The sequence below is a fragment of the Xiphophorus couchianus genome, chromosome 22, assembly GCF_001444195.1.
Source record: "Xiphophorus couchianus chromosome 22, X_couchianus-1.0, whole genome shotgun sequence".
Taxonomy (NCBI): domain Eukaryota; kingdom Metazoa; phylum Chordata; class Actinopteri; order Cyprinodontiformes; family Poeciliidae; genus Xiphophorus; species Xiphophorus couchianus.
This window is the reverse complement of record NC_040249.1, coordinates 5,480,796-5,494,427: the sequence shown is the minus strand read 5'-3', so window position 1 is coordinate 5,494,427 and position 13,632 is coordinate 5,480,796. Positions and strand designations below refer to the sequence as shown.

At 38.6% G+C, this 13,632-nt stretch overlaps 3 protein-coding genes across 10 annotated transcripts in view; 2 read left to right on the top strand and 1 right to left on the bottom strand.

Annotated features, from left to right (window-relative positions):
• cep170aa (centrosomal protein 170Aa) overlaps positions 1 to 7,437 on the top strand; it is a 44,592-nt gene extending 37,155 nt beyond the window's left edge. For 3 of the 8 annotated variants that reach the window (XM_028007350.1, XM_028007352.1, XM_028007349.1), the window contains 7 exons: positions 493 to 769; positions 851 to 1,082; positions 2,196 to 2,363; positions 2,461 to 2,549; positions 3,242 to 3,335; positions 3,434 to 3,485; positions 4,105 to 7,437. In XM_028007350.1, coding sequence (XP_027863151.1) covers positions 493 to 769; positions 851 to 1,082; positions 2,196 to 2,363; positions 2,461 to 2,549; positions 3,242 to 3,335; positions 3,434 to 3,485; positions 4,105 to 4,406 — 1,214 coding nt within the window. In that variant the 3' untranslated portion in view covers positions 4,407 to 7,437. The remainder of the gene's footprint in view (positions 1 to 492; positions 770 to 850; positions 1,083 to 2,195; positions 2,364 to 2,460; positions 2,550 to 3,241; positions 3,336 to 3,433; positions 3,486 to 4,104) is intronic. The other 5 variants (XM_028007355.1, XM_028007354.1, XM_028007356.1 and 2 more) reach the window with 3 other exon arrangements.
• Positions 7,438 to 8,816: 1,379 nt separating this feature from the next.
• Positions 8,817 to 10,487, bottom strand: hint1 (histidine triad nucleotide binding protein 1). Its single transcript, XM_028007363.1, has 3 exons — positions 10,331 to 10,487; positions 9,518 to 9,622; positions 8,817 to 9,107 (listed from the first exon to the last, which is right to left on the bottom strand). Exons 1-3 carry the CDS (start codon positions 10,439 to 10,441, stop codon positions 8,943 to 8,945), a joined length of 381 nt encoding a protein of 126 aa, XP_027863164.1. The 5' UTR covers positions 10,442 to 10,487; the 3' UTR covers positions 8,817 to 8,942.
• Positions 10,488 to 10,500: 13 nt separating this feature from the next.
• On the top strand, positions 10,501 to 12,964 carry lyrm7 (LYR motif containing 7). Its single transcript, XM_028007364.1, has 5 exons — positions 10,501 to 10,612; positions 10,808 to 10,880; positions 10,991 to 11,061; positions 12,385 to 12,466; positions 12,568 to 12,964. Exons 1-5 carry the CDS (start codon positions 10,595 to 10,597, stop codon positions 12,636 to 12,638), a joined length of 315 nt encoding a protein of 104 aa, XP_027863165.1. The 5' UTR covers positions 10,501 to 10,594; the 3' UTR covers positions 12,639 to 12,964.
• Positions 12,965 to 13,632: the final 668 nt, after the last annotated feature.

Below are 13,632 nucleotides of genomic sequence, written 5' to 3'. Positions count from 1 at the left end.
TACAGGGGACCTTGATGTAAACTGGGGTCAGGGCTTTCCAAAACCTTAATGTTGGCCTTCTTTATGTGTTCTTTGGGGTCATTACTCTTCAGAAGCACCTAGTTGTGACAAAGAACCATCTGACCAAAACTGCCACCCTTAGATGAAAGAAAATCGCTTAAGATAATCAGAAACAGTCCATCAAGACTCTGGTCTGCCAGTAATTGAACAAAGAGGATGCTGAGTGAACTGAGGAGCCGTAAGTTGAGCTATTAACAGAATAATAGGAGTTTGTGTTTATATTTGATCTTTAACGTGTAATTTTGATTCGGTGTGGACTGGATCCACAAGAAATCCAAACTCCTGCACCAAATTCTTGTTTTTAAAATAGTAAATAATAGGAAAGCATTCGTAAACTTCTGAACAACATTCATTTGTATCTTGCTGACAAACGAGTCAACAACCATTGTGACTTTGTCCAATGACTAGTAACGGCTTTTCCTGCCGTTGCAGTGTCCAGCAGCAGCAGGTGGCGGCGCCTGCCGCCGGAGTACGGCTCCACCTCGGAGGAAGAGTTCGGCTCCAGCCGGAACTCGGCAAAGCATGGCACTCGCCCCCACGTCCGGCCCCACCACCTCGTCCCGCACCGCGGTTCGAGACTCAGCTCCGCCACCAGCTCGGGACCGGCGGGCGTGGCGGCGATCCCCGGCGGAGCGGGCATCAAACACCGCATGAAGGAGCAGGAGGAGTACATCAGGGACTGGACAGCTCACAGCGAAGAGATTGCCAGGTACCGATCATCACTGATTTTCTGATTCATTTGCACTTTAAAGCACCTCCTGAGTCCTAAAGAACCCTGTCTGATTAACAGGTTGTTCCCCTGTGTGCGCAGGATCAGCCAGGACTTGGCCAAGGACTTGGCCATCTTGGCACGTGAGATCCACGACGTGGCCGGTGAGATAGACTCGGTCAGCTCGTCCGGCACAGCGCCGAGCACCACCGTCAGCACCGCCGCCACCACTCCGGGGTCGGCCATCGACACCCGGGAAGAGGTAGGCCCTGCACGCCCCGCGCAGCCGGACATACAGGAGAGCATGAAAAAGGTGCCCGGTCTTCTTCTTCTTCTATTGCCTTAATATTTGTGCTTTCATTGCAACTTTTCCATTAATTCTTGTGTTTAGTAGGGAGGGAAAAACGAGTGCCTCTCTGCTGCTTCATAGCTTTCAGGTCTTCTCATGCGCTGCTATTTGCTGAACTTTCATTCCTTAGCTCCAGGGTCCATACGGGTGCTTAAAATCCCCCAAATCAATTTTATTAGAGTCAATTTTCAACATTTGGAAAGTGCCTGCCTGATCTGTACTTGATATTCAAACTGCACAATTTTGTTATAAATTTCAACCAAACATTTGATTAAAAGCCTACATTTGGGAAACGGCTGAAGCCAGATATTTTCGTATACCTAATAAAAAGGCAGATACATTTTCCCCCAACGTCTGAAGTTGAATCAAACTAAATTTTAGTTATTAGATAAGTTAGAATTGCCAAAATTATTTATTTTTGCTAAATTCCAGTAAACTTTACAAGAACAGTTTTTGTAACTTTCTCTATATATGTCATTTATCTTAACATAATTTGTTAATTAATATTTGTTGTTGATTAATGTTTATTACTTCTATTGGCTCAGTGACTTATTGATCTGTGTAACTGAAATAAGGGTTGACCTACCTTTTGTACATTAAACAAAGTGATTGACATTGGGGTATTTTATTTAGTGAAATTAGTGTTTTGTTTTTGGACCGGTCAGAGGTTGTGTGAAGCAAACATTACAAAATCCTATTATATTTTAGTTTAGCTAGATATTATCACAAGAAATTATGAATAACAGCAACACAATATATAGTAGTGAATTATTAAAACTATCTTTTTTTAGTTCATTTTTATTATTTCTTTCTCCAGTGTGGCGCTGAAAAGGTTTACCTTGAAAATATTTCAAAGTGCTTGAATTTTACTGTGGGAAGAAGTGTACAAACCATGTAATTTGTTACTACTAATTTCATTCTCATGAAAGGCATAACTTTCCTCGATAAAGTGGATAAGCCCACGTTTCACACATCCTAACATCTTTATGCAGCTCATTGAAATACAGCAGTTGAGCTGAAGGTTTGATTACATTCGCTCCCTTTGTCTCCTCTGCATTTCTCTCTGTTCTGGCCCAGCTGGTGGATCGAGTGTTTGACGAGAGCCTCAAATTTAGAAAGATCCCTCCAGTTATTTCATCCAACAAGCCGCCAGAGATCAACGGAAAGCCCGTTGAGCACCAACCCCGAGCTCCTGACGGCCGGGAGCCTCGGGCCTTGAGGAGGCGCACCTGGAACCGAGAGGAGGTGAGGAGCTGCCTGACGAATCTAAAACACAATGAACAGCATCTTGAGGCTTTCGCTATTAAAAACATGATCTAATTGTGATGTTGTGGGTTTTTAGGCAGTGTTGGACAGCCTCCTGATCCACTCTGTATCTCAGCTCTCCACCAAGATCAGACACTCTGTTGACAGAACAGCAGGGAAAATCAGGTACTTGTTGTTACGTGCATTTCCTCGCTTGAATATTTCTGTTCACGGATTTCCCCGAGCTTGAGATATTTTACAAAGTTTTCAGTTAAGGGGTAGGTTTGGTAGAGCACAGTAGCAAAAGATGATTGTATAAACTATAGACTCATGAGGGTTGCATGCATAATAAGTCATGTAAAAACTGATTCATTTTTTTTAGCTACTTCTCAGTTGAGCACTTCTTAGTGTTGTTTACTCAATAAACTCCTGTCAAAATACATTCAGGTTTACATTGAGTATGAATTTTATACTGCCTTCGCCATATGAAAAGCACTAGACATGTGGGTAGGTTATGTTTAATATATTATTATATATCATTATTTCTTACATCATTTTTTGGTTGTTGCGGTGGATGTTAAATATTTTTGAATATGTTGTAAGTCTTGTATCCCCTTTTGTGTGTTTCAGTTTCACACTTCCTTGAAATCATTAAACCTGTGGACAAAAGGTCAACTTGCCTCAGAGTCTTTGGGTCAGGGAAGAGTTTAGCTGTACTGTCTAGTGCTTTTCATATGGCGAAGGCAGTATAAATTTACTTTCCAGCCACTGTTTATAAGCAGCAAGATCTTAGCACTTGACTTAATTAATATAGTGCTATCTTGTTTTTCTGTCAAGAAATATACACTGTAAATAGTTTTTTAATTTCTTCGTGCCAGGATCTTGTTCAAGGATAAGGACAGAAACTGGGATGAAATTGAGAGTAAACTGAAATCAGAGAGTGAAGCTCCACTTCTTAAAACCTCCAACAAGGTACAGAAAGAAAGAATCTACGCAAGAATGTTTAATAAGAACATGAGTAAAATATAAATGGAAGCTATAATTTTGTCTTTTTTTTGTTTGTTTTTTAGGAAATTTCTTCGATTTTGCTTGAACTGAAGAGAGTTGAGAAACAGCTCCAAGGTGAAGCAGAACAGATGCTGCTGGACAAAATAAAAAAACATATATATATATATATATATATATAGTTTTTACATATTTTTGTTAAAATTATGTTGTGACTATAACATGAGACAGATAATCTACAAAAACATCAACCCCCTGCCAGGGATACTTTTACTGCAGAAATGCACCAATCAGAGCGAGGAGGTCTTAGTGTTGTCAGTCATGCTTGTGCGTGTGCTGCTCAGTGTACTAATGGAGAAGAAACAACTTATCATCTTGTCATTGGTGGCCATGCTGACTAGCCTCAGGATTTATGAGGCTTTGTTGTGGTGAACCAGCTGTAGCGTAGCAGAGAGCAAGAGGGAGGGTGTGAGCAGCCCATAAACATGAGTGATTGACAGCGCTAAGACCTTCCTCCTGGCTCTGATTGTTGTTTCTCACTAAGTGGTGTATTTTTGCAGTTAGTACTGGATGAAGACATTGTTTTTCACAGATTATCAGTCTCATTTTGTACTGTCAGGACATTTTTAACAATTATGCAAAAAGTCATATTTTTATAAAAGTTATATACAGCAGTTTTAACTCATCTGTTTAACATGGAAATCAGTCATTTCACAAAGTGCTTCCTATGTCTCAGTGATTAACGTGATGGTGGACCCAGACGGGACTTTGGACGCCTTGGCCAGCCTCAGCCTGTCCAGCCCCACCAAGGTCCCAACCGCCAAAGCCACGCCCCCCTCCGCCGCCAGCCCAGCCAAAGAGTCGCTGCCCGAAATCCTTCCAGGGCCTGACGGTTCGGCCGCCTCCACCAGGGTTCAGTCTTCAGCCGCCAGCACAGAGGGCCGAGAAAACCTCGTGGGTTTGGGCCTGGCGGGCGTCATCGGGCTGCCCTTCAGTCGCAGGCGGCCGAGCGGAGAAGAGGCCATCGCACAGAAATGAACGGCAGCTCTCTTCAATGAGAAATGAATAAACATGAGCATGGATTAGCGTGTAGGTGGCTGGCAGACGCACAGCCTTCTTTTTACCCAACAGTGATCAGAAATGAAGTGAGTTTCTCAACCGCTCCGAAAACTGACTAGCAGAAACTTGACCCAAGGATGTTTCAGATAGCCTGACGGTAACATCCCAGCCACCAGCTGCTGACGCCCAACAACCAACCTGACATCCACATGGACCGAGGCCTGTTTCACTCCTATTGCCTTTTTTATGCATCGGGACCCTTCCTGCGCTGAGGACATGCCTTAAACATAACTCGCCCCCCGTAGAGGCGTCGCACCTCATCCCCTCAAACACTAGTCGACACATTTTTTTGTGAGCTCATAGAAGACAAACTGAATGCGTTGTAAAGTAACACTTTAACATGTTTTAGTTACACTCACACAAAGGATATTTCAGCTCAATTATGAGAAACATGGTTTAAACCTAAAAGTATTGAGATTATGCCAGAAATCAAGCAGAATTTTATTCATGTAAAAAGATGATATAAAATAATTACCACTTAATAAGCCTAATAAGTAGAACCTGGTTCTACTTATTAGGCTTCCATTCATCTTGAGTTTTCCTCTTTGCATTAAATTTTTCTGTTCCAATCGCTTGAAACACACTTTCTCCCTACAGCATGTTCAAAACACAACTACAAGTCAGATCTGACTTATTTGGATTGGTGGTTTTAGCAGCAGTAGCAGCTTCAGTCATTACCTGTTTACGGATGTATCTATTTTCAAATTGTTGTGCCATTTTTAAAGCAATCTCTCCTGGGGAAGCAACAAATTACAATTCATCCTAATGTTGCTGGTGGTGAAGAGCTATTCTCTCCCAGTTAACAAGAAACTGTGTCCTCACCTGCAGAGTACTCAACATTTATTATCGGCCAATAAAAGTAAAAGCCTTAAAATAAATTCATCTTTGATTGCAGCAGCACAATCTCACACTGGAAAATCCTGAAAAATCTAACAATTTCAATTATTAGATTTAATGGTTAGATTTATAAATGAGAATATTTTTTCAGGAGCAGCCACAAGAAAACATTAGTGAATAATTTTCTTTTTTTTTTTGGGATAATGACCAGTGCTACACTGATTGGTTCATATAACAAGGCCTCTAGGAAAGCAGAGTCAGAACTTTTTGCCACATCAGGTCGATCAAAAATCATTTTAATTTCTTTAAAAACTTTTTTAAAAATATCCGTGCTCAAAAATAACTTAAGTGTGCTATATTTTAATGAAACAAACAAAAGTAATCTGATTTTTGCAATAAGATTATCTTTGACTCATTGTGGTACTGGAATATAAAAAGAAAGGCCTCATGTGATTGTCTTATTAAAAAAACCTTTTCAAGTTCATTGTTTTCTATTTTGCTGGTTTCAAACAAATTTGGTCTAAATTCAGCAACAAGGAGACGCAGTTTACCACAGATAAAAGAGTGTGAGATTGTGTCACTACAGTGGGAGATAAATGTATTATTTTTAGGCTTTCTACATGTTTTTTAGGGGTGCCAATCTATTTTTGTTCCAATTGGCAGTTTTTTATTTGGTCCTGTCACCTGTGGAAGGATTTCTACTTTACTGAGTCAGTGTTTGAACTAATCACTTTATATTTAAATAGCTTTGTTTAGTTTTGTTTATAATGAGATAATAGTCTTCCTTGCCACTCTACTACAAACATTATCTCCATGGGGAAAAGCTGCTGGAATTTGTTTTTAATAAGGTGCCGTTGAAATAAGACATAATCACTAAAATGCCTTTATTTTGTTTATTTAAAAAAAAAAGCAGACATTATCTTGAAATGTGACTCCACATTTCAAACACTGAGGATTTTTTTTCTGTTCTGCATCATCTATGAGGGGAAACTCCAACATACCTGGACTGTTTTAGACTTCTCAGCCACTTGGCTGCTTTTGGAGTTAATTTTGGAGACTGAGCATTTTTTCTGACCCTCTCTTCAGCTTATAGTCTGTGTAGACTAGGTTAAAATTTAAAGCAGTGTATTAGTACTTAGACGCCTTTAACAATAGTGATTTTTAGGTACCAGAGTACATGTTTGTTTCCCTCCCTCCATACTGTACTGTTTACAGATGCTAAATGCCTCAAAGTGTCCATTTTTAAATGACACAAGGGCATTGCTTAATAAGAAAAAGGTGCAGTTGTCTAAAAAAAAAAAAGAAGTTATTTTATTTTGCACATCAACAAAGTGACAGATTGCATCTAACTCAGGATATCAGTCTGCCTGATATCAGAAGTGACTGCCTTGCTCGTCTGAACCTATTTTGTTGCCCCTTTTCCCTCTCCTGATGTCCAGAAAGTAAAAACCTTAGGGGACTGTGAACGCTAGGTACATTTAGGTATATTTTGTAAATGCCACACGTGTCATTTGATCAGTGTCCTTTGTATTTCTTTTTTCTTATTTTGTAAAGAAAATCATTTTATTTATTTTTGTTTTAATATTATGTGGATGTTTTATGCATTTTATATTTGTTCAACTATCTGCATTCTTACTGTTAATAAAAAAAAGAGCTATTCACTTGTCGCGTCTTTACCGCCTCTTATTTGGTACAAACGTGTCCTGATTATCAATGTCACAACACCGAAAAAGCACAAAATCCCAAAGACTAGAAACTAGTTAAAATGAACTTGTCTTATTTTAATTTTGTCTTAAATACAAAATTAACTTACAAGTAACTTTTAAGTAAAAATATAGAAGCTTGATTTAAGTCAATCATTTCTTAGTATTGATGAAAATGTAGTCAATAAGTGAAATAAACTGACATTTTCACATATTATAATAATAATATAATAATTCCTTTGACTTGTGTTTGATATGCTGTGTCAGCTGGGAGATTTTTACATTAAGTAAGTTGCATTACAAATCATGTTCGGTCAATTCAATTTAAGTACACAAACGTGTATGTACACATATTTTTACTTTGTTATTGTCGATTATTTTTGCATTAATAATAAAACTATTCTAAAGTTTGTGGAATGCCTTTGTAAATGTGGAAAAGTGAAGGGGTCTGAGTACTTTGCTGTGGGCCTTCATATTCATTTGTTTTTGTACTGAACACTGCTCCATGCTTAAGGCAATTAATCATGTGTCAAATCAAAATGCAAATGGGTCTGCCGGTCCTTTGTGTGGCCTGAATTCTGTTATACATTTGCATCTTTTCACGAGACAAACCCACAACAGGAAGGGTCGTCCCTGCTCAGCTCAATACAGGCGATTTCAATATGAAAACTTGGAAAACACAAGGCAACACGATGAAGACTCTGCTTCCACACCAAATGCAATTTATACAGTGCATCAAAAAGGTTTTTAAGCGTTCTCGCATTTGGTCACAGCCGCTAACTTCTGCGCATTTTACGGAGATTCTGAGATGTGCCAGCACTAAATAGTGAGTAATTGTGAAGTGGAAGTAAAATAAGAGTTTTGAAAGCATAACTTAGATAAAAATTAACCTGCGACATGCCTTTGTAGTCGGCCCTGGAGTCAACACTTTAAGAACCTCTATTGCCACACTTTCAGTCTTTTGGGGTAAGTCCTTGCCAGCTTTGCTTATCTGAAGATGAACATTTTTGCCCACTTTTTAGAGGGGGTATGGGGGCAAACAGCGTAAGCTCAGTCAAACTGAATGGAGCATTTCTGCAAATATTTATTTTCAAAGATTCTTAGTTGAGTTTGACTGGGTAATTCTATAACAGATATAAGCTTTGATCTAAACCTCTGGCTAAATGTTTAGGATTGCTTTCTTGCTGAAAGGTAAAACCTCTGCCCCAAATCTCAAGCCTCTATAGGACTCTTCCAGGATTGGCCTAGGAAAATTAAGACACTCCATCCATTTTGTCAACTCTGACCACCTTCCTTATCTGTGTTGAAATAAAGTGTGCCTACAGCATGATGCTCCCAACACCATGTTTCCCTATAGGTACGGTTTATTCAGGATGATGTATAGTGTCAGTTTTCCTCCACACGTGGCAATTTGCATTTAGGTCACTTGCTGTGAGTCCTGGCCCTCATGGATCACTCCCCCCCATGTTTTAAGATGTCTTTACTGCAGGACACCGCATTCAGATGACTTCATGACCTTCTCGGCGTGCCATGAAGAGCTACAGAAGCCCGATAATCACACATTCACTGAACTTAGGTGTGTGGCAACGGGGAAACATCTAAAACATGACGAGCAATGGTGGCTGAGGACCAACATTAAAAACCATCGATTTAGGTTGAGGATTCCAGTCTCCTTTGACCAGAGTATTGAAGAAATATAACTTTCCAATGTTTTCCTGCACACCTAGGTTTGCACAGTTATGACCCGAAATGCAAACGTTTAGAAACCATGACCCCCAACAGACAAGAGTTTCAAGCAACTCTTATGTGTTTTATTAACACCACAGAAACCTCACATTTGTTTCACGATTTCATTTAACAGGACCAATGTCAGACAAGGGACGTTGGTACGACATGGCGAGGAGGAGGAGGAAGGTTAGCCTGGGGGCCATCCCATACAGCGTCCACCCAACACATGGACGTGGATGTGGTAGACAGACTGGCCTCCATCAGGCCCGTCGTTGATGACGATCCGGTAGCCCTTTGACAGGCCTGCATTTTGAGCGACCTTCTTTGAAACGATCAGCAAGTGGCCCAACAACTGCAAGAGCAAAAGACTTGATTAAAAACAGATTCAACACATTGGTTGCCAAGTTAATATTCATTCCGAAGACAGTTTAAATACATCAAATACATAAGACTTAATATATTTATATTAATGTACTGTATATACATGTATTATTGTTATTAGACAAATAAATTGGTATAAATCACTACCAAAAACTATTAAATTACTGAAACATTTACATTTTTTTTAATCTACATTATACGCATTTTCATTTACATTGTAAACAATCACAGAGTAAAATATTTAACGACTTATTTACTAAATTATACCACTTTTGGTTCAAAATATTTGTAACGTTTGCAAATGCCTCCCTCTGGTGGTCAATGATATAAATTATTCTAAATTGAATTTTAATCTATGGAGGCGTCCAGAATCGTACGTACTGCAGCATCGACTTCCTCGGCTTGCGACAGCTGAACAATTGGTTTCTTAGGGACCACCAGGATGTGAGTCGGAGCTTGTGGAGAAATGTCATTGAAGGCAACACACTAAAATTAAAAGAGAGAAGGAACAGAAGGAAAACAAAGAAAAAAATCAAGAAAGTGTAGACAGCTCAGGACGACTTTATTTTTAGAAAATTTGATGTTGACTACAAATATGGCTACAGAACATTATAATATTGGGATGTCATGCTATAATGACATCTTTACGCATGTCAGATCAAAACGTTCGTATGGATGTCATAATAACTCGCTGGTTCAGATCTACCTGAACCACTTCAGACATAGCTTGACTAGTTTTTATTCAGATCTGCAGTTATTTTAGGACGATACACGCCCTAGCACACAATGGTACACAGCATAATTTCTGCATTATGGTGTGCTACATGTTTCATAACAAATTATCGTATTATAGGTCTGCAGGCTGCGTGCAGATCTTAAATGCTGGATTGAAAGCACAGCCAACTGGAACCTCATCAATTTGCAGCAAATACAAAACGAAAGTAAAAATCAGAGATGCACAATTCTCTGTTCTCGCGCTGAATTAAGCTGATCACTGCCCCCCCCGCTTTGTCTCTAAAATATTACACTTTAGCACACTTTGGGGACTTGCAAATCCAACCACCACACTTTGCCTCCGCCTGCTTTCTGCAAAGCTAGCTCAGACTCAACCAAGAAGTGCTGCAGTGAACGTGAACCGCAGCGGGCTTGAGCTGCAATAAAAATCCTTCATAAGTGAACATTTCAGCTGCATACCTGGTCGTCTTCATAAAGCAGGTCGACAGGAATTTCTTTGCGGATGATTTTCCCAAATATTGTGTCTCCGCCCGGCTGGGCAACCTGCGCTTTCGCCGTTTCCTCGGCCATGTTGGTGCAACTAAAGGGGGCGTGGAGCAGATTGCTACTTTCAGCTAGCGAAGAGCAGGCTGAACACTTGATTGGCTACAACACTACGTCATCCCAAAACCTTCGCTGATTGGTCAACATCGTACATACCGGAAGTAGGTAGAAAAATTCAACATGGGGACTCGTTTGAAGGTGAGTAGTGAGCAATGTTTATATTTAAGAAAATACTTTCAGCGAAATAGTATTTTTTTTTAAGTCTATTAGACTAAATCACACTAAAGTTTTATTTTTTTTAGGAAATATTAAGTCGCCTAAAAGCGTAGGTTACAACTGAATTCACAGCTGCTAAATGTGTGTTAAGTTAACGGTTTAATGTGTGTAAATCAGGTCCTAAGCGTGTTTAAAAAGCTGCACAGAACAAGAATGGATGTATTCAGAGAGGATGAAAGAGCTTTGACAGGTGAGGTCACACAGCAGGATAGCATATCTCTCTACTGAAGAAAAAAACAAGTATATTGGTATTGGAGTTTTATTATCGGATGTTTTCATTCGTTTGTTTTCTTTTTAAAGCTGCAAAGTTAAAGATCAACGAGGAGTTCAAGAAAAACAAAAATGAAACGTCAGAGGAAAACATCGAAAAGGTCTATTGAATTTTTTAAAAATATATTATCTAATGACTGACAAACGGAAAAGTAAAAGTGCTGCGAAGATAGTTTTACGTTTAAGTTAAACTATTTTCGCTGTAATATTATACAATTATTACTGTTCTAATAATGTTATTCCTTACTTTTATTTGTTATATTGAGACTACTGGTGCATTTAGTGCATTTTAATGACTAAATTAAATGATGAGCCAACCTTTTGTTAGATATTAATTTATTTGCACACCAGGCATAATTAATAACATACCTGAGCAATCAAGATATTGATTGAACACAACCTGTCTGGAAATGTGAAGGAGGATGAAAGATCTGAAAAAGCAATACATTTTGCCCTGAAATTGTAACAAACTCAATGACAAATATCAGTCTGGGAAGGGTTGCAAAGTAATTTCAAAGGATTTTTGGACTCCAGTGAACCAATGTAAGAGCCATGATCCACAAATGAAGAAAACATGGAACAGTTTTCCCAGTCGTGGCTGGCCTATCCAAAATAACTCCAATAGCTCATCTATAACTCATCCAAGAGGTCACAAAAATACGACATGTAAAACTCTACAAGCCTCCCTTAAATTAAGAAAGAGAGTTTCAAGGCCAGAACCACATCTCAAAAAGAAGAACACAAAGGTCCGTGTCCATTTTCCAAATAAACATCTTGATCATTTAAGACTTTTGGAAAAATATTCTATGGACTGACGAGACAAAAGTGAATCTTTCTGGGAGATTTACACAATTGACTCAGCATTTCAGGAAGAGAAATTAAATGTATGAGGTCTTTTTGCTGGTTCAGGGACTGGGCAACTTGCCGTAGTTGTTAGAACCATAAATTCAGTTCATGGCACCAAGTTCAAACACACGGGTTACACCGGACAATATTCCAAAACACTTCCAACCCACCCTGACTGGCTCAACAAAAAACAAAACTGAAGTTTTAGAGTGGCCTTGTCAAAGTTTGGCTCACACAGGATGCACATGCTTGAAACTCCCCTGTGTGGTTGAATTAAATTCCTCCACAATGATGTAAAATGCTTATTTTCAGTAAAATAAACATTATTTTACTACAAGGTGGCACAGTCACAGTTAGGTTTAGGGTGTACTGTAATTTCTTTCACATATGGCCAGATTCGTTGGTGTAAGTAGCCTTTTCTTTTAATGAATAAAGTCCTTGTTTGAAAATTTCACCTTGCATTTACTTCGGTCACTGTTTATATTACATTTTGTTTGAACTGACACATTTAAGCATGTAGAGTTCCTTAGTCCGTCATGCATATATATCTGTTTTTTTGTTGTTGTTGCAAATAACAGATGATTAAAATGGGCTCTGATGTGGAAGCTGTTCTTCGTGAGACGGTGCTGCAAGTGGAACACGTTGCAGAAAACAAGCTCTGTATGTTTCTCCTCCTTGCACCTTATGCTTGCTGTACAACTTATGTCTGAATTGTTGAAATGATCCCCTGTTGATTCACTACACCTCTTTTCCTTCCACAGTGCTTCGACCTAGAGAGGGTGTACTGTTGGAAAATGTGCCCTATTGTGATGAACCCAGAAAAAAATCATGACCATCCTTCCTTATTATTTTTGAGCATCAGGCAAGAGACATTCATTCATCACTCCCAGCTGCCATTTAATGGATATCACAAAACAATGCTTTAAAGTTGTGATGACCTCCTGAGCCATTACATTATGGCTATAAAAGGGTGCTGTAAACTTGATGCCATTATTTTATGTACAGTAGTTGTTATAAAATGTGTTCTGCTTTCAGTTGCTTGTAATAAAGGCAAGTTGATCAAAAATTATATTGCTGATGCTGGAAGCCTTCAGTTGATGCTTGGACCATGACTGCCTTTTTACTTTTCTAAATAATAATAAAAAAAATCTAATTTGATTGGTTTGTTATTGATAAAGTTTTGAAGGCTTAAAAAAATATAAAATTTCTACTGTAAAATCATAGTTGGAAGGTGTTTTAGATATTGAAAGGTGATTAGAGATGCAGCATTATGCAAAGAATAAGGTTTTGGAACAAGTGCCGACATATAGAACAAAACTACTGAATACAGATTAAAATATTAAACAGAGACAGTTTAATTCAGAAGACTAAAACTTGTGTTTTTAGTAAAAGCTATCTGCACTTGACAAAACAATATTTGTGGAGGCCTTATCTCCAAAAACTAAATTCAGCACAGTTTAAAGCATACAAATGCTTTGTATTGGTTTTGCATTGTTAAGAAACTAATGGATCTGGGTCTCAGGCATAACAATGGCAGCAATATAGCACAAACAATTGATATATTGTGTATTTATTGTGGTTGTTAAAACATATTTGGCTTATTATGGCAACAATTAAGAGAGACATAAAGGAACGTACGACAATTATGATTTCAGATGTTTACAATTTTCCCTCCTACTTTTTGTTGATTACTTTTGTGTTACAAGTACTCTTGCACATATAGTACAACTTAAAGTCAACATGAAACAGATAACCTTGATTTTCTGTTCAATCGTTTCCTTTTGTGTTTATAAACTTCCTTGATCTTGCATAATCTTTAATTGACC

Coding starts and splice junctions, on each gene's coding strand:
- lyrm7 (XM_028007364.1), top strand. Junction 10,881..10,990: donor GGATGAAAGAGCTTTGACAG/GTGAGGTCACAC, acceptor TTCTTTTTAAAG/CTGCAAAGTTAAAGATCAAC. Junction 12,467..12,567: donor CGTTGCAGAAAACAAGCTCT/GTATGTTTCTCC, acceptor TTCCTTCCACAG/TGCTTCGACCTAGAGAGGGT.
- hint1 (XM_028007363.1), bottom strand. CDS start 10,441: ATGGCCGAGGAAACGGCGAAAGCGCAGGTTGCCCAGCCGGGCGGAGAC. Junction 9,623..10,330: donor TGCTTTATGAAGACGACCAG/GTATGCAGCTGA, acceptor TTTTAATTTTAG/TGTGTTGCCTTCAATGACAT. Junction 9,108..9,517: donor CCGAGGAAGTCGATGCTGCA/GTACGTACGATT, acceptor TTGCTCTTGCAG/TTGTTGGGCCACTTGCTGAT.